The sequence below is a fragment of the Lactuca saligna genome, chromosome 1 (genome assembly GCF_052625555.1).
Source record: "Lactuca saligna cultivar CGN05327 chromosome 1, ASM5262555v1, whole genome shotgun sequence".
NCBI lineage: Eukaryota > Viridiplantae > Streptophyta > Magnoliopsida > Asterales > Asteraceae > Lactuca > Lactuca saligna.
The window spans coordinates 97,609,281-97,629,884 of NC_136417.1; the positions used below are offsets into that span (position 1 = coordinate 97,609,281).

The 20,604-nt window shown below is 34.5% G+C and overlaps 1 protein-coding gene across 1 annotated transcript; it reads left to right on the top strand.

Moving 5' to 3' along the window:
- Positions 1-11,421: 11,421 nt before the first annotated feature.
- On the top strand, positions 11,422-18,453 carry LOC145042025 (disease resistance protein RML1A-like). The gene is made up of 8 exons (XM_078990354.1): positions 11,422-11,723; positions 12,654-13,363; positions 14,110-15,238; positions 15,326-15,643; positions 15,725-16,624; positions 16,706-17,339; positions 17,760-17,821; positions 18,055-18,453. Exons 2-8 carry the CDS (start codon positions 12,807-12,809, stop codon positions 18,268-18,270), a joined length of 3,816 nt encoding a protein of 1,271 aa, XP_078846480.1. The 5' UTR covers positions 11,422-11,723; positions 12,654-12,806; the 3' UTR covers positions 18,271-18,453.
- The last annotated feature ends 2,151 nt before the right edge of the window (positions 18,454-20,604 follow it).

Below are 20,604 nucleotides of genomic sequence, written 5' to 3' on the forward strand. Positions count from 1 at the left end.
TTTAATCATTTTAGTCATATCCGGTTCTAGTCCTTTTTCCCTCTTAATGCCCTAGGCATTTATAAAATCAGAACGGTCAAATATTGTAGCGTATGCAATCGATCCTATACTCAAAGCGTATGGGACAATATTCATAATGTATTACATAAAGAAGTGATACTTTACCAGTCTCCTGCTATAATATTTCTATGTGCCATGTTCTCAGAATACTTGATTATGGAGAGGGATGTCGTAATCATAACCAAAATTTGAGAACGCAATTATCTTTTCCATATATAGAATTTCCTCATGTTGAACCATTCCAACATAAACGTTCATATATATTTGACTAAATTTGATTAAAATCTCACAATCTAATCCCTTAGATTTGAAATGAAGTATAATATTCTCTCCCTTAGTTATAGCAAAACAACTTTTCAACCCTTTCAACTTTGCAAAGTGAAACTTTTGTTTTTCTATAATTAATATTGCTAACTCGTAACATAATAATCATGCTCCAACTAACATGATAATTATATCCATACCAGCATAACATTAATGCTCCCACTAGCTTTGACACGTATTCAGAAAACAGTTGGAATTCTACAAAGCAATACTTATTGACTTTCAAAGTTCATATTTCTAATACGATATGCTTCGATAATCCTTTATCTAACCTTCTCAAACTCATATACCTATCTTTAGATAACTCACATGTGTGTCTAAACAATTCTAGAACTTACATCAATAAGTCTTGAATGTTCAAACTAATTGCCAAATCGCACAATTTGAACTATGAAGAGGGATTTCGTAATCATAATCAAATTTGAGAATGCAATTCACACAATCATCGTCTCCTTAAAATCTCTCTTAGTGAAAGCGTTTCCTCACAATCATTTTCATGAAGGAGAGAAACCTTATGACACTTAGATTTTATGGTGTATGTGTTCCTATCCATGTGAATTTGTCATAACCATAATCATAAGACAAGGTTTGTGACAAACCTAAACTCTTATGGACAGAACTTGTTCATTCTTAATTTCGTGCCATCAAGAGTCCTACCATTGCTTCCAAGTTATTTAGCAGCTCACCTATACTAGTCAATGTACTTTCATTGAACAAGGTGCTTTGCCTTTGTGCATTCTATTTAGAACTCGTAGAACTCATATGCATAAGTAACTTTACTGGAATGGCACAGAAACAAGAATATGTCAACACAATAGGTTACAAACCTCAAGTCGTGTGCTAGTGTCTAATAGGTTTACTCTTGATTAGTTCTTGAACCTTTTCAAGATCATTAAGACTCCCAATGACCTCTTGACATATAAGATTCTCTTGTCAAGAAATATTTACTGTCAAACAAATATTCAAGAGTTAGTGAGGATTCTTATCAAGACAAACACCACACATAATTGGTTTTAGTTGGTCTTTGTCTTATTCAAGACATCACAACTTACCAATTTCAAACGTGCAAGAGTAAGAAAACATTTTTCTACTCCACATTTGATGAGTGTGTTAAAAAACTTCATAAGATGTGTCACTCAAGTCACAATCTTGAAGTATGACTCTAAAACTTTATTTTGGAACGAAGTATGACTCATATTTTTGATTTAACCATTTCTACAATTTCCGATTCCTCTTCTTAGCTATACTAGTGCACTAAGATGTTTTCAGAGGATCAATTGTGATATGGTTCTTAATCATTAAGACAATCATAAAACACGATAGAAATAGGGATGGCAAAAGAAACTGAACCCGATGGTGAAAACCGAAAACCGACATATTAGGGTCGGGTTTGGGGTCGGTTAATCGGGGCCTGGATCGGGTTTGGTATGCTTTTAGAAAATTTTCATGGGTTTGGTTACGGGGATGGTAAACAAAATACCCGTCCCGATTACCCGGAACCAAAATCGAAACCGAAACCCGTTACCTGAAACCGTTCATATGATTATATATATATATATATATATATATATATATATATATATATATATATATATATATATATATATATATATATATATATTTTAATTTCCTTGAGTTATCTTCTTTGTTGTGAACGATTTAAAAATAATTTCTTGATATAGTTTCCTGTTTATTTATAATGCTAGTGTTTTCACATTTTTTTATTCATAATACTTGGAGTAATATTGATATTATGGTTTATGAATGCTAGTGTCTTTATTGTTTTTTTTCCCACTAGTAACAACTTATGTATCAGAACAAATATGTCTGCTCTTAATGGTTTTGTAAATTATCAAAATTATTTTGGATATGAATTTATGCTTGCATCAATAAGTCTAATGGTTTTGTATTCTCATTGCATCAAAATTATTCTTAATTTGAATCTTAAACGGGGATCCCCGTTACTCCGTTGGGATACCTGCATACCCGATAATGCTTGGTAAACGGGTACCCGTTGGGAATCGGGTCGGTGATGGGATCGATTTTCATATTCGGGGACGGGGGCGGGATTACCAAAACTCATCCCAAACCCGCCCCGATGCCATCCATAGATTGAAAAGTACTCTCCCATCTTTTCAGATTAGAGATACTTTTATCTTTCTGCCTTATTGATTCTTCTTATTCGTTCTGCTATTCATTGAAACCCTTTCAACAACTCAGAATTACACTTAATCTTATAAGTATAACCATATTTACTAAGCTTTAGTAAATCATGGCGAATAATTTATTGTTCTTTGTGGTGGACTTGACCAGTGCACAACATTGTGTACCACTTCTCCTAGTCCTTCACTTGACTTTTTGTCAAGGAATTAGTCTTAATTTTCTAAATATGAAGGTTCTCATTCATCATACAATATAAGTTGTATGATTCCAAGTTTTTGTCCAATTGAAACTCGGGCGACAAGAATCCTTCCTTATTTTGGTAAATTCTCAACATTACCACAAATAACATAACTAAGAATCACATCTATTTCAACATTGCTAAAAATAGAAATACACAAACATCAATTTTCATAGATGCCATTACAAGGAAATATAACTAAGACAAAAAAACTAAAATTTATTTTATATATAAAAGGTGCGGAAAAACTTGTCCTCACAATGTAATTCAAATGAAAACTATGCTATTACATATTCCAAAGCAATCTATCATAACTCTAAAAGTAGTAGCTCCAAAACTCCGATCATCGAATCATGCGATCGAAATCCATTTCTTCGCGATTAGATTCAACTCACTTCTTCCTTTAAGCTTCCTCTATTTTCTTCGATTCTACAAAAACATCAAATGTCATCTTATCACATCATGTATTAAAAATCTAAAATAGGAAATTAATAGAGTTGGATAGTGGATTCTATACCTGAAGCAGAGCCATAAGTCTTGACTCTCCCATTTCTTAGATCTCTCAGGTAGTCAGGACAACTTCGTGACCAATGCCCCTTCCTTTGGCAATAAAAGCAAATGGACCTTTTTGGAATAGCGCATGGGGCAATTTCAGATTTACCCTTTCTCTTTACCATCCGGTCAAACGGTTCGACCATGGCCAATCTCTTTCCATCAGGAAGAGAAGACTTTTCTGAACTTCTAGTGTCGCCAGTGTCCATGGAAGCTTGGAACATTGACCCATCAGACAAATTTGCTTGTCCGATACGTCAAATCATTGTTGATTCAGCAGCAATAAGCAAATAGATGAGTTCAATGAGGGTCACATGATGGTCCATCATATAGTACTCTCTTACGAACTCACTATATGAGTCAGGAAGCGACTGAAGAACCCAGTCAATAGCCAGCTCCTTTGAGACAACAACACCCAACCTTCCCAGCCTGTCGATGTGTGACTTCATCTATAAGACGTGTGCACACACAGACTTTCCATTTTCGTGTTTACTTGCCAAGAGGGATTGAGTAAGCTTGAACTTTTCAAGATTTTGAGCTTGTGGGGTCAAGGAGAACAATTGGAGGAGGTGGAGGAAGTGAAACATGATTCTCATTTCCACGATCCAATCGCGAAAGATCATCTTCTAGAGATTTGTGAAGACCATAGTGGTAAGACATCTACAAAACGGGAGAAAATTCAAGTTAGTTGATAACGGTCCTTTATATGACACCCAAATGAAATATCAAGGCTAGGATCCAACCAAATACTCTACAACCTAGAAGTGGGATGCTGTAATCTAGTTGCAGAATTTTTGAAGGTAGGCAAATGACGATTTACCAATTTCCACCAAAAAAACGAAAAGTTAATTAAGTTTTAAATGTATCGAAAACTCCTAGATCTTTTAAGATTCATTGAGCTTTTCAAAGGAATGTATAAATCTCGATATGCCCCTCGTTTGTGATTGGGATGCCGAAAATCACAAAACAGGGTGTGGATAACCATGAAAATATACATGGTTCCCCCAATATTACAGTCACCTAATCGACATGCCGGTTAGCCACACACGCTCCGTCGATCTATGAAAAACATCGAGTCACCCTTTACCACCTTTGCTTAGAGCCCAATTAGTATGCCAGTTAACCACACACGCTCCAGTAACGTCTTAGCAAGGGTAAAAAGTGTAATTTCATGGAATTGCATCAAATTCACTTTTGCCTAAAGTAAGTAAGATTGGGAATTTTGTAAAAACATTTAGTTACTTTATAATTCATTATACTTTTAATGAGGAAAGGGTTTGCCCTATCCTACCCGTTCGGCTAACAACCATCCACCAATCAAGGAAGCGGTGGGTGAGAGTGGACACCCATTAAACGACCATTTTATAGGCCATAACCTTATACCCCTCTTATAGATCGGCTTCGTGAATAAGGCCTACTAACGGTAGGACTAGCATTTAAGTTATACATATATAATAATTATTCTTATAATATTATAATACTATAGGGTGAATTTTAAACTTGTAAAATTTTAGGGTTTGGAATTTAATGATTTCAAATTAAACTTTTAATTAAAAAATTTAAATTCCAAAACTTGAGGGCAAGTTTTGAACTTTTCAAAACACATAGGATCAAATAGCAAATAATTCAAATTAAACATTTAATTTAATGATTATCTAAATTTGACCTCTACCATTTTATTCACAAGATAATTCATCAAATAATTCAAATAATCAAATTTTATCATATAAGGAATTTATTATTCAATTAATTGATAATTATCTTTTGTTTTGGTAAGGATAATCACATAATAATAATAAAATTCGGATTTTATTAGTCAAAAACAGTTTTGGCATTTATCCTTTAGTAAAACAGCAAGAAATCCCGATATTCCCTCTGTCTGACTCCCCGACTCGCTAAGTCACTCACTGGACTCGTCGAGTTCGGCCGACTCGGCGAGTCTAGCAAGTGACTCACCGAGTCAGGTCGGGCAGAGGGCAGAAAAAACAATTTTCAGCAAGATGAACATACAAGGCATCAATACAATAGAAACCAATCAATGCTCTGATACCACCTTTTGTTTTTACACAAAAGAACATCCTATGTGCTCATGCAAACCCTAAAGCTTGGACCTAGGTTTCTCTATTGTATATGCAATTCATCCAAGCTTATGAACCCTAGATCTAGCATTCATATTTCGAAATTATCATATAAGATCAGATCTAGATGATTACCTCTTCAAGAATGGATTTAATCTTCTTCTCTTGGAGCATAGAGTCACAAATGTCACTCCTCTAATAGCTTACAAACACCAGAAGCAAGAGGATGATATTACAGAGAGGAGAGGAGGCACAATTTCTTCTACGAACTCTTCTAGGATTTCCAGTGGTCGAAAACTGATACCTTAGGGGTATATTTATACTTGTGCTGCTATGGTTTCAGTCAAAACCCTAATGGACTGCTTAGGCCTTAAGCAGTCCAAGGAACCTTCTGGAATAGGGCCTCCTTGGACGAATTCAAGATGGGCTTCATCTTAATTTCGTCCATGCCTTAGTCGATAAGGATTCTCAACCCAAAACTCAATTATCTTTTAATTACAGTCCAGTCCCTTATATTTAATTAATCTCTTTTAGCCACCAAATTAATTCTTAATTAATTCATGACTAATATTAATTAAATAATATGATTTCTCTTTTGATATATTATTCATATAATATATTAGTAAACCGTAATAACCTCTCTCTTCATAAATCATCCTATCAAGTTGCTTTGGTGAAGGCAACCCAAAAGGACCATGCACAACTGGGTCAAGTACTTACCAAATATAGTTACGGGCTTAGACACTAATCCAACAACTTCATCCTTAAACTTCTATATTTTCTCTTGCAATGAAGTTGATTGTTACTATTGTGATCCGATTGACCCTTTTGTTGCACCGTCACCAAACATCTGAGGGCAATATATGTCTGATAATACTTTGCAAGAATTACAATGGGTTGAAGAACAACAAGAAATAGATACACAGTCATCTCGGGCTCTCACTAAACGTCGTGACGTCATTGCGGAAGAGTGCAAACAGGCTGAGGAAAGGATGCAGATTAATAAAAATAAAATCAAAGAGCATGAAGAATGGATAAAAAAGACTAAGAAGAGTATCAAAATGACTGAAAACTGGCTTGTGGAGAAGGATGCATAAATGATAGAACTTGGGCGGCAAAAAGATCGTTTTGAAGATAAAGTAATATTATATCAATGGAGAAAGATAAGTATCTATTGTAGTTCCCTTAAGTTGATTAGTGTTGTTGTACGTTAGTTTTGTTATATGTATTATCTTGTACTTTAACTTAATTTATAAATTGAACTCCACTATACTAGTCTACTATTCCAAATAACATAATCAAAACATAAGAAAATATTCTTAAAACAATAATCATAATACAATCACAGTCTATTATTCCAAATAATTTTTTCCATCCTATTACGGTAACTAAGTACCGTATCTCTAGGTGACGGACGTGTCTCCACTGGTACACCTGATGTAAACATTTCCATGAACATGCATACAAAAAGATATGGTGGATAACCTATTGACCCATGTTCAAATTCTGGTACTACTCAGCTCTTGTGGCCATGGAGGTTCGCTTGCAGTGACTCCAGGGCATGAGGCAAAGCCTCATGTTTGCAGCGGGGGATTAGTCGGTGCACGAAAGCTGGCCCGAAAACCCTCGTTAAGGAAGTTCCCTTTCCAAAAAAACTCCACAATCTCCTCTTTCTCCTTCTTCTACCTTTTCCTGCTGCGACACATGTTTAGCTTGAATGAATTCCACCTTAGTAGGTTTCTGTCTATCAGGAAAATGGGCCCAATATGATATGTGGTCTAGTTCACTTAATATACTATCTCGCAACGATTTGAAACTACCGTCACCCGCATATCTTTTAAAGAAACCACACTATTTGGCTGAATCATATATGCTCACTTTCCATGTAAGGAGACTCAAATCAGCCAAATACCAATGCAGGTGCGGTATGTTGATGGGAATTAAAACCTTCAAAAAATGATAAGTTATCAGATATATACATATTTTAATTTATATATATATATATATATATATATATATATATATATATATATATACTAACCCGATCAATATCCTTCCAATGTGGTCCATCAACCATCCCAACTGCTACACGCCTCAAATAATGTTGTTTCCCAGGTTCCAAAGTCGTGCCTTCATGATTAATAATCGTCCACCTACCAGTGGACGGATTTATTTCCTTGAGTAGGGACGTCCAGATAACCAAATGCGGTGTGTTAGATTTTTTTCTTTTTCATTTTGTACAATTAATTATCCAACACTTTTTGTAATATAAGATAAGGGATGTGTGTTACCTCATAGAGCAACCATCCAGAGCCAATACCAAGTAAACTTGACCAAAATTCCCAATTCATCTCAATACCTCTTAAAAGTCTATGCTCCAAAAATACCACTCACATGTTCTTTCCCCACAATTTCCAAAATTCATCATCAATATCTGCATAATCGTCTAATCGTAATGGTCTTTTTTCTACATTATTGGACTTCTGCGCTTTTTTCCCTTTTCTGTTCTTCAATGGTTCCATCGATGGAACTTACAAAATCAATATGTGAATTAATTTGGAACGATTATATACTATATAAATAGAAATTACTTAATTTTATACCTGTGTGTAAGGCTCCCTACAAAATTTCGATTTCATTTTTACCCGCCCTTTTAACGGTGTAACTGTGTTATCCTTAACTACAACAACAGGTAGTGGCGTTTGCATATATGTATGGCCTGACTCGGGATCCAAACCACGAAAAAATGTTTCCCCCGCATCCACATTTTCCATATCGTTAACACCAAATTGTTTATCTTTTTCCCAATTATCCATTCTCTTCCCAAAGTGCTCGATTGTGGTTTTCAATTGAGTAACAACGCCCAATAATTTGTCTATTTTTCTGTCTTATGGAGGTATGTGGTATGTTTCCTTAAAATGAGAGGCTGAGGGGTAATCTGCTCCCTAGAAATGAGAGCTTGAGGTGTAGTTTGCTCCCTGAAATTGAGACGGGTGAGGTAATGGAGGCCGTTGCTTAGGAGGACTCTGTTGTTGCGGTGATGAAGACCGTTCCTTAGGAGGACTCTGGGGTTGCGGTGGCGACTGCACTTTGTCTAGAGTCCAATTTATATAACGCACAAGGAATGACAAATGGATCTCAACAGGCGTTGGTTCAAAAACACGTGGGATGTTATTTTCCTGTAAATTAAAAAAATTAAATTTAAGTATATAAAATTGTTGTAATTATAACTATATATAATTAATATAATGAATGTATAACTATACCACTGAACGTCTAATATACTTAAACATTGCTCGACAGATAATTGTGTTTTTATTCTCCATGCCCTCATTCTTGGAAGTTCATTTTCTGTGTGATGCACAAACCTCAAAGCTTCTGGAAATGTCTCCAAAATCCACACCTAGTATTACGACAAAAAATTATGCTTTGTCCAAACTTATAAGCACTTAAAAAATATAAGTAATTGCACCTAAAACTAACCTTAAACGGAAGCTGAAAACCGGTCACTGTATACTTCATCATCTTCGTGTAACCTACACTCTCATTATCTCGCAAATACATATAGATTTTACCAAACCAGAATCTTAATTGTGTTTCATTATACCTCCACAAATACATACCCCACGCAAACCTGTCGTACTCATTATAATTAATATAAATCATCAAGTATTTATAAATAAATAATAAATAATAAAATTTAATACATGTTCCAATTATATTGACTATCTGCTAGCATATACATTGCCGGCGGAATGCACGTATTGCCGTCTCGTCCTATGAGACCCCTTAACAAAAACATCATTTGCATAACCATTACCGCATCCTCAGCGCTACACATCGAGAATGCTGGCCCTTTATTGTAGTCTTCTAAATTTTTCAGCCGTAACTCTTCATCTCTCACATTAGGGAGCAACCGATTCCTTAATGTTGAATTTGTGTTGACTTTTGTATTTATTATATCAACATACTGTCCTAATCTCAAACCGCTAATCAAACAAAATTCCGTTTCACCATATTTAACCACCCTGCCTTGTAACTCGAACCGAAACTTCCCAGCCCTGGCTACCTCTACATCACGAACCTCATGCAACATCATCAAATGGCAGAGCATCGAGTTACCATTCGGGGTGGGCATACCAATGAGAGATCCCAAAAGCAGTCTCTCGAAATAATTCAACTCACCTACTATTTAGTTTTGTAATGTAGTTTTTCAACACAGTCCCCAACGCCCCTTTAAAAGTACATTATGCAGGCCATCCATGCAAACTATGCTGCAAAAGATTAAACATATATGCCAAAATTAAAAAAATAATACTGAAAAGTAACTTTAAATATCATTGTACTTTTGTTTTTATAGCATTCTACATATATATTGTTTTTTAACAATTTTATGCAACAAAAAGAATGTTTTTATTCTATAACTTTTTACATAAATGGTCTATTCTAATAATAATTATAGAAATTTTCAATGTTTTTTTTAATTACAGAAATAATTGGAAATCGATTTTAATATTAATTTACATATAATCAACATAAAAATGATCTCAATATTCAATGGTCCATTTTAAGAGATAATAATTATAGAAAATCGAAAAAAAAAAAAACAAAAAAATACATTTCCGCAAAGGCATATATCGTTCCGCAGAGGGTCCTCTGCGGATCTGTTGTTGAGCAGAGGACCTCTGTGGATCTGTTCATGAAAAAAAGAATAGGATAAATCGATTTCTTATTTCACAAACTCCAGTCCTTACACCCTAACAAGAATACATGTTTATATATAACATTTAACCTATCAATTTCCAACTCATATAGTCAATTTCTACTTCCGAGTTTATACGAAGATTAGGAAAAAAATTGTAATATTACTTGAGTTCCATATCTATTGGATAATATATCGGAGTGCAGTTGTTCCACGAATCAAGCTCGCTGTGACATTTTTGTGTCCGTTCCGATCACAGTCCGGCGTCTGCAGCTTCCTTCCGCGAATCGACTGTCCTAGCTTCTTCCGCGTTCGAGTTATTTTTTACTGTAATGCCCCTGATCCTCAGAGCAATAAAGAATCCGTAGAGGTGTTTATGGTTCCGCAAAACCCCCTCTGCGGAACCTTTGGTCATATTCCGAATTCCTCATTTCCATGGTTATTTTTTTCAAATAACCCCTCAATTTTGGTCATTTACTGAATTTTCTCTTACATAAAATTAAGTCCTTAAAGAGTTTGAAGGATTTAAATTTTTGCGAACATAATTGGGTTAAATTTGAGATAGTAAGAAATTAATAGTGATGATCATTCAACATCTAGTTCATGATTCGCAAACTAAGTGTATTAGCAAAGACATCGTCATTTTGATAAAGTTACAAAAAAATGAGACTTTTTTATTGAATTGCTTTAATAGATTTGGTGATTTTTCTTTTTTAATTTGTCCACAAAATTACAAATATGATCCGTATAATTTACCAAATATCATAAACTTAGTTCCTCTTTTTTTTTGTCGAACATAGTCTGTGTGGTTTCTAAAAAAAAAAAAAAAAAAAAAAAAAAAAATCTAGGGATTGTCCAGATAGGCGACACAGAAGTTAGGCCAAACTCAACGAAGCCGATGATGGTGAAAGAGAACTGCTAGGTAGGTGTTGACGTTGCTCACAAATCAACCCAAATGTTTACATTTTTAGGTGAAGAATCATGAAATATTATGAGTTTTGATGCACCTAGTTCATCAAATTTAGCTCTAACATGTGAAAACTCCACTTTGGCATTTGATCGAACACTCCGTGGGAGAGAAAATGTCTTCTGATTTCAGCTTCTATGACATAAATACATAAATTCTTTGTAAAAAGATTGAAAAAAAACCGAAATAATTGCAAAACATAATGATAAAATCCAAAATTAAGAGTAAATGATTTCTAAAATAAAAAAAATATGATCATTTTTTGAAAAACTCGTTTGCAATGGTTAATCAAAAATATATTCAAAAGAAGCAAAACCCTCGACAGGCTTCGAGCGTAAGGCAAAAGAAAATCACAATACAACTCCAGTCTCTGGCGTTGACTAGCCTTTTCCGTATTGACTTAAACAATTTCGTAGATTTTCCCCAATTTACCATTTCTTTTCTTCGTAGATTTTCCCCAGTTTACCATTAATTTTCTTGGAATTCTCCTTATGTCAGTCTCCCTTCCTTCCTCGTTGACTCGCGGGTTCCTTGCTGACAAACCTTTGTAATCTTAACTCCACATCTATCTTAGCCACGTCACTGTTTTTTGATTTTCTATCATCACTGCGTCAGGTCTCCTTGTCTTCCTACAGGCAGGTAACTATGAAGGGATATTCTTACAAGTTAGTTTCAGTTGTTAGACAATTTCATCTTCTTAATCATAAATCATTTGTTTATTTCGTTTACAAATGATTGAATTTTGTCTATTTCAGCTACTTCTTAGAGTTTGAAACTAAAACCTTTGAAAGGACATGACCTTTTAGTTTCAAAAACATTTCCTTTGGAACTAGCCCATGAATGTTAGTTGAATTCCTTTAGATTTACGGTGATACTTGATCCAGTGATGGAGAATTTCGAAGTTGAAAAAAAAAAATTTTGTTGGTAATTTGGGGATATATAAACAACCATGTCAAGATCTTTTAATTGTTTTTTGATATCTAGGGAAAGCTTGAAATTTCCTATATATATTGCAATTTCTTTTATGGGAGGTAATAGTGGATCATGTAGTTGTTTATAGAATGGTATTTATTTGGTGTTGAATTTGTTTAAAAATTACTCAAGTGAAATTAAATTTGATTTTATTTAGACAATAGTACGAATGTTTATGTTGGTTAAATGAATAAATTGGTTTGTTATTTTCTTGTACCCGAACTTGCTACTGCCATGAGGCTGCTGTTCCATGTTCTTTTTGCGGTGTTTAGATGCCTATGCTTGATTCCCCTATGTCCCTTGCACACAAAGCAACCGAGTTTTGTATTGATAAAGGCAGCCTTTGAACACAAAATCAAAATCAATGATTAAAACACACATATCCACATTATGCACTATATAACTCCAAAATCAACTTGAAATTTGGAGTTTGGAGATATGAATTAGTGTATTAACACAGTTAGCGTTCATATGAATTGTAATCTCTTAAAATTTTTATTTTGAAGAACTTAAAGGTATTATTATTGTTGAGATTTAAATTGTTTGATGTGATTCGAGTTACATATTATCAATATTAGTACTTTGGATTTTGTGTAGAGGCTAATATGTAGGGGATCCTGACATTGAAGCAGAACTGAGGAAATCCGTGAAACCAACTTTTATAACCGATAACGTGTGGAGGAGTTTCAGAGCATACAAGTAAAATCGTTAAATATATACACAAAATTGTGTGAAGGGTGATAACTCATAATGGATTTTCTCTTTCAACGCCTCTCGGAAGGATCGTCATCTTCTTCATTAATTTGTGGTCATAGTTCATCAACTCATGGCTATAGATATGACATATTTTTAAGTTTTAGAGGTCTTGACACTCGTCATAGTTTCACCGATTACCTTTATGAGGCACTTATAGAGGCCAATATCACTGCCTTCTTGGATGATGAAGAGATTGAAACAGGGGAAGATCTGAAACCGGAATTGGAGAATGCAATCAAGGCATCTCGGGCTTCTATTATAGTGTTGTCTAAGAATTACGCCTCTTCAACATGGTGTCTCGATGAATTGGTGCTGATCCTTGAACAACGTATGACATCCAATCACATCGTCATCCCAATCTTCTATCACGTGGAGCCCACCCATGTCAGGAAGCAACAAAGTAGCTACGGGGATGCAATGGCTAAGCATAAACAGAAAATGGATGAAGAGACAGATGCAAATAAAAGAAGTCAGTGGGCTCAAAAGATGGAGCGTTGGCATAGAATACTTACACAAGTTTCTCACTTAAAGGGGAAAAATGTAAATGGAAGGTAACAACTTTCTTACCCATATTTCCATAGGGCTTCAATTTTATGTGATTAATGCATGAAAGATGCAAATATCAGCTTCTTCCTATGCATTTTAATATCTTTCCTCAGTATGAAATAGGTATATATATCATGTCTAGGACAAAGAAGATGAACAAAATTGAACCTATATGTTGTATTATGTGATCTCATAAATGAATTCATATAGAAAGATTAACGGTTCTGATAAGTTTGACACGTTTGTTGTGCATTTAGTAGTTTGTCATAAGTTATATATTTAGATAAACAATTTCAATTATCTTGACATGCTTTCCATTAGAAACCAAAGTTTCAATGAAGTGTTATCTGTATACCATACTACCTTCAAATCATAATGTCTTTTACAATAAAGAAGTTCTCTTACCAGTAAGTAATAAAGCATAACCTACAACTGTTAATTTTTTCATTCGCATGCAAAACCTTTTAAGTTTTATATTATTGTAGAAACGTAGTGAAGTTAGGCGACCCATTAGTGAAATATTCTATTACATTTCTAGCTTTGGTCTTAGCATACATAAATATTTATAACCTTAAACATTAGATATTTGTATGGTAGGAGTGCAAATATAGTATGGTATTGATTTGAGGAATTAATTTAATAAAAAATAGCTATTATATAATTTTGATTTGGATTGTTGGATAAATAAAACCTCCAAATCTGGTTTGTAAGTATTGTGGATTATAATGTTTTAAAGTTCTTATTAAATCAGGCTAGAGAAGGAGTTTATTAAAGAAATTGTGAATGACATTCACGGTAGAATCGATGTACCCTTAAGGATTGCTCAACCCCTACTTATTGGGATGGAGTCTTCAATTAAGTTCATCAATTCATGGTTGAAAGATGGATCCTCACATACGGCTGACATACTCACTATTTCGGGTATGGGTGGAATCGGGAAAACATCATTAGCCAAATATGTCTACGGGTTACATTGTCGTGAATTTGACACGAGCAGCTATATTGAAGATATTGGCAGGAGGTGTGATGGAAAGTATAATGGGCTACTTGATATACAAAAACAACTGTGCCATGACATTTCAAAGACAAGTTCAATTCAAGTTTATGATGTTTCTAAATACACCACAATGATAGAGAACACATTAGCCCGTAAAAGGGTCTTTCTAGTAGTTGATGATATTGATAGTTCTGATCAGTTGGATGCATTACTTGGAAGCAAAGGTTTTCATCCTGGAAGCAAAGTTATAATAACAACAAAGGACTCATGGTTGACAGAGAGTTGTGCACTTTTCAAAACAAACATTAAACCTAAGCATGCAATGCATTTCCTTGAAGGCTTACATGTGATTGAATCACTACAACTTTTGTGTCTCCATGCATTTATGTGCAACCAGCCCAAGGCAGGTTATGAAGAGGTGTCTTATAAGCTTGTGAAGTATTGTCAAGGACATCCATTGGCTCTCAAAGTTTTAGGCAAGTCTCTACATAATCGAGATGTAGCTTACTGGGAAGGATGCATAGAAGGGCTAAAAAAAGAAATCAGTTCCCCTATAAATAATGTCTTGAAAATGAGTTTTGATTCTTTGCCATCCAACAATGATAAAGACTTATTTAAGCATATTTCTTGTTTTTTTGTTGGAGTCGATAAAGATCTCACCGAAACAATATTAAGGGCATGTGGTATAAACACAAGATGTGGGATTACGAATCTCATTGATAGATTTCTTCTTAGTATCGGAAAGAATAACGAATTGGAGATGCATCAGTTGCTTCAACAGATGGGAAGATGGGAAGTACATCAAGAATCACCTGATAACCCATGGAAGCGAAGTCGATTATGGTGTCATGAGGAGTCGTTCAAAGTGTTGAAACAAAAAAAAGTAAGAGCTTATTTATACTTTTTAGTAGTGTACATTTTCAAATTGCTTTGTATTGTCTAATTATTTTGGCTATCTGTATCTTCTTAGGGTAAGGGAAATCTTGTAGGCCTTGCCCTTGATATGCGGATGCTTGAGAAACAGAATTTGTGTGCAACATTTCAAACAGAGGCGTTGAGTAACATGGATAATTTGATGCTACTACAACTCAATTATGTGCAAATGAATGGGTCTTATGAGAACTTTCCAGAAGAAATAAGATGGTTATGTATGCATGGGTTTCATTTAAATTCTATACCTTTAGACTTACCTATGGAAAATCTTGTTGCTCTTGACATGTCATATAGCAATATTGAATCATTTTTCAATTGTTATAGTAATCCACAACGACATGAGAAGAGGCAAAATGTAACTTATTTTCATTTCTTATTCTTCCATGTTGAGTTTGATGAATTTCACTACTGTTCTAACTTATTTCCATTTCTGTAGTTGGATGCATCGTGTTTAAAAGACAAAAGGTTGCTTGGATCATTGAAGATTCTTAATTTAAGTTTTTGTAAACAACTTCGTATGCTTGGTGGATTTGACGAACTCCCCGCACTTGAGAGGTTAATAGTTAGAAATTGCATTGTTTTGCTTGAGGTTTGTGATTCGATTAAACAATGTGTTGAACTTGTCCTTATTGATATGAGCAACTGCAACAAGCTTGAAAAATTTCCAAGAAACATAAGCATGTTAAAGAAGGTTAAAACAATGCTTCTAGATGGATGTAATCTTGGTGAATCTCGTGTTGAGAATAGGGATACGGATTTACGGGAAATGTGCAAGGCTAACAACATTGGCATAAACACAAGAGCCTCTTCCTCCGCCTTTCCAGGTGGTATACCATGTGATTTGAAGGCCTTTGCAATTTCTTTACCAAGATCGTTAGTAAGTTTGTCACTTGCAAATAATAATTTGTCCACTGAATCTTTTCCCATGGACTTCAGTTGCCTATCCATGTTAAAGGAATTATTTTTAAATGGGAATCCTATCATTTCCCTCCCCACTTGTGTGAGAACCCTTCCTAGGCTTGAGATACTTAGTATGGAAGGTTGTAAAAAATTGAAGTCAATCGAGCATCCTCCACCTACACTAAGAAAGTTGGTTCTTTATCCTCATCGTAATCATTCTATAGAAAAAATTGTATTTGATCCAGAAATGTCACCACTTCGGGTACTCTTTCACTTGAGAGGTTTCGAACGTGGGTCTTATGAAATTGAAGGCATGGTGAAAATCCAACCAATAGTGGGTGTTGATAAAAAGGTACTACGTAGATTGGGTTGGACTAAATTAGACTTCCTTAACGAAAGGCACTTGGGAACTAATTCTTTGGATTCTGAAATGCAGGTTTGTGTAGCCAACTATGCTTTTATGTGAATATGTATGATATATTTTATGGCGATTAATTAAGGTTGGTGTATTTGGCAGATGTTTTATCAATTTGGAATATTCAGCACAATGTATGAGGTGGACGAGATGCCAATTTGGTTTAGGCACAGAAATGCAGGGCGATCAATAACATTTACCATCCCATCATCATCTCCAAACAACCTGCTTACAGGACTCAACTTCTGCTCTGTGCACACGCCTATTCCAAATGATCCTTTTCTTGGGTTTCAATATTTTGTTGAGACATCTCGATTTCACGATTGTCAGTTCCCTCGTTCGCCAATGATAAAAATTAGTAATGTAACAAAGAAACGCATGTGGAGTTACGAACGTTACCCAGACAGACCTTTTGGAGGCCCAAAGTGTTGCATGTTGTTAAGTCATTGGATGTTTGGGATGAATGAGATGGAGGCTGGTGATCAGGTTACTATTACTGTTACAGATTCGAGGAATAATGAACGTGTAAAGGAGTGTGGGGTGAGTTTTGTGTATGATGATGGAGAGAACAATGAAGAAGAAGCAGAAGAAGAAGAAGAAGAAGATGTGTTGGGTTATTACAAGTCATGGAATCACATAATTGGCGGAGATCTCTCCCCTTTTAAAAACCCTTTTCAAACGACAGGAGAATACGTCCTACGGCATAGGCGATTTTTTCAACCTGGCAGAATTGGTGGTAAATGTCGTTTTTATTAAATATTTTTATTGTCATGTCTTATGACCAATGACCCAACTTCTTTGAATAGATGGATAATGACTCGTTTATTTTAAAAAATTTAAATAAATGGATCATATGACCCAAATCCACCCATTTATTATTGATTTTATTAACCTCTAAGATAAGAGTTTGTTATTATAAAATATATATCTGAAAAAGAAGTTCTACTTTTAATTTTTGAATGAATTAATCCGAGCATTGTTCCGTCTAAAAGGGCCGATTTGTTATTTTTTATTATATATATATTCTTTTTGTAGCTGATCAAATGTTTTGACATGTTGGATCACATAAACATATCAAGAACACTAAAACTACTTCGTCTAAGTAGATGTGTGTGAATATATAATGATTAACCCATTACTTTTTATCTGTTTTCAGAAGAACTATGGTTTAGAGCATTCTCTCAAAGGAAGCCTGATATAATTGGTGACGCACGTAAGGTATACTTTTTGACACTGAATTCCTTCTCTCATCACATGAGTAAAAGTCATACACAACCAAATATGCTATCCTCAAATTTTCTGATTGGTCTAGATTGTACCAAAATCAAAGTAGTTATATAAGTTCTCATCAAAATGTACTTGGGGCTGTGTTGAAAAATAGTTTTATATGTGATCTTAAAATGAGATGAAATTCTTTTAAAAAATTATTGACACATTATAAGATTTTCCAGGTGAGCACAAACGTCAAAAAGTCAAAGAACGTTAACAGGAAAAGTCAAAGAGCCAAAAATGCAAAATTACTTGAAGATAGGAACCAAATGGTAAAATATTTTCGTCTAAGGGCTAAAAGTGTAAAAGTATTGAAGTTTCACATGTCGGGGACCAAAAGCGTCAAATCTGCCAAAGTTGGACCACACATTTTGAAGTTTTTGAACCGGACACTTTGAATCATCGGGATGGAAACTTTGATCTTGCCTGCCGAGCGCTTACCAAGAAAGAATTACCAGCCCACATGTGCTTATTACGTGATCATTACAATGCCTCTTTTTGGTAATTCTCACCCAATGTATTTTTTCTAAATGCAAATTGTACAAGCCTTATTTGCACAAGCTTTCTAAGATTTAAACAACAATACCTTCTTTGTGACATCCGTATTTCTACGATAAGAAAAAAAATAATTTATTTATGCTTATTAAATCAGAGTATCTTTTTTTCAAAAAAAAAATTACTTTAAAGAATTTGTCCCAAATATATGATAATAATATTATCAACACATTTCCAAGAAAAATGTATTTTATTTATAAAACTCGTGATGGCATCGTCAATACTAGAAACATAAGCATAAAAAAAGACTTACAATGTCTCATTATATTAATAATCTACATGTCTTTGAATCTCTCATCATACATGCAACTTTATACCGCTACCTATAATACAAAGAAGTTGAGTGGGTCAGGTTGGAAGTACATAGAATTTTCAACCCACAATAATATAATTAATATGTTTGGTTATCAAACAATTAACCTAATTTTCCATCCTCATTATCTTCTTTATTCTTAAGGATCTAGCCTAAGGATCATCTTTGCTGACAATACTAGTTCAAAGATTCCTCTATGATACTAACCAGTAGGCTTTCTTATATATTTATTCTTAAGGATTTACCTTAGGAATCATCTTAATCATCGTTGCGGAAAGTATTATTACAGAGATTTCTCTACAATACATGTTAGTAAGTTTCTTTCTATTTTTATTCCTAAGGATTTGTCCTGAGTAATAGGCACGAAGTTCATCGTTGTTGGTGTTTAGGCACGAAGTTCATCGCTACCGGTGCTTATCGAATGGACACTAAGTCCGTAGCTGTCAGTATCTATCTAATAGGCACCAAGTCCACAACTGCCAATATTTATCTAATAGGCCTCTCATCATCTATATCATATTTCATCTCTCAACATCGATATCATCTTATATCTACCATTCTTTATTCAATATATTTATAGGTAATAAAAATACATATACAGTTTCAAATCAAATAAAACTTGTATATATTGTTCGTCTAACATAGATATCAGGAACATAGATAACATGCATATATAGCATGTAATTATCTTAAATACTTTATATATGTGTGTAAGTTGAAAGTAACTATACATTCACTTGTTAAAGTGGATGACTGGAAAGTTGGACAGTGCTTCACTTTAGCACTTGGATTTTCCATTGATATTAGCTAGGTTTAATTATCTATAAGTCTTAGTTTATTACCTCTTATATCTAATTAATAGTCTAGATACCTCAACAATTTCATTGTCTATTGATCTATAGTTGATAAGGGACAACTAGGTAGGATCATGTTGGAGGTAGGGTCCGTTTGGTATACAGAGTATACAGTTTGGAAATCCCACTTTAAACACCTCACTAGTTCCAGCCTACACATCATCGCCATAAGTAGATCAACCTTTAAAATGACATGGAATTACTGATAAATTTTATTTATATGTTCACAATAATGACTTATGACCATAAATATAAGTTACACTGAAAATAAAAGTGTGTAGCTTAACTTACAGAGAGTTTAGTGAAAACCACGAAAGTATGCGGACAGAGCTCCGAACCAAAAACTCTATTTGTCGGACTTCTAGACTTCTCAAACTTCACTAAAATATCATAAGAAATCTCACAAGAGTCGGCCTCCAGATGGAGGAATGCTCTAGAGAGAAATGGACTTGATTTTTTTTGTGTGAAATGAAAGCAATTTCGAAGAATATATATAGGGTACAGGGATATACGGTGCACACTACCTAGAGGCGCGCCTCGCACCAGGGCTGTGCTAGCTCCTGCGCTTGCCTGCCACATGTCGCGATCGGGATGGGCCACCGATACCGCTTCTAGAACAAGCCACATGTCATATTTTCATGGTGCCATGTGTCTAAATCTCGTGATGCCACGTCACCTTTTCAATTTCTCCCATGAAATTATCGAATATTCACTTCTACGAATAAATTGTTGATACTCCTTATGTTCAAGGATTTGGTTTGCCTATGATGAAACACACAAGCTCTTTAGGAAACCCAAATCGATGATTCTGTTGGATAAGGTGTCTAAGTCCATAACTATTTCTGGTATGTACTTGACCCGACCCGGCATGGTCCATTTGGGTTGCATGGCACCATTCAATTGGATAAACTAAATGAGAGAAATAACACATATGGTTTATTAATATATTATAAGTTGTAATATATCAATAATATTATTTAATTAGTTTGATCAAGAATTAATTTAGAATT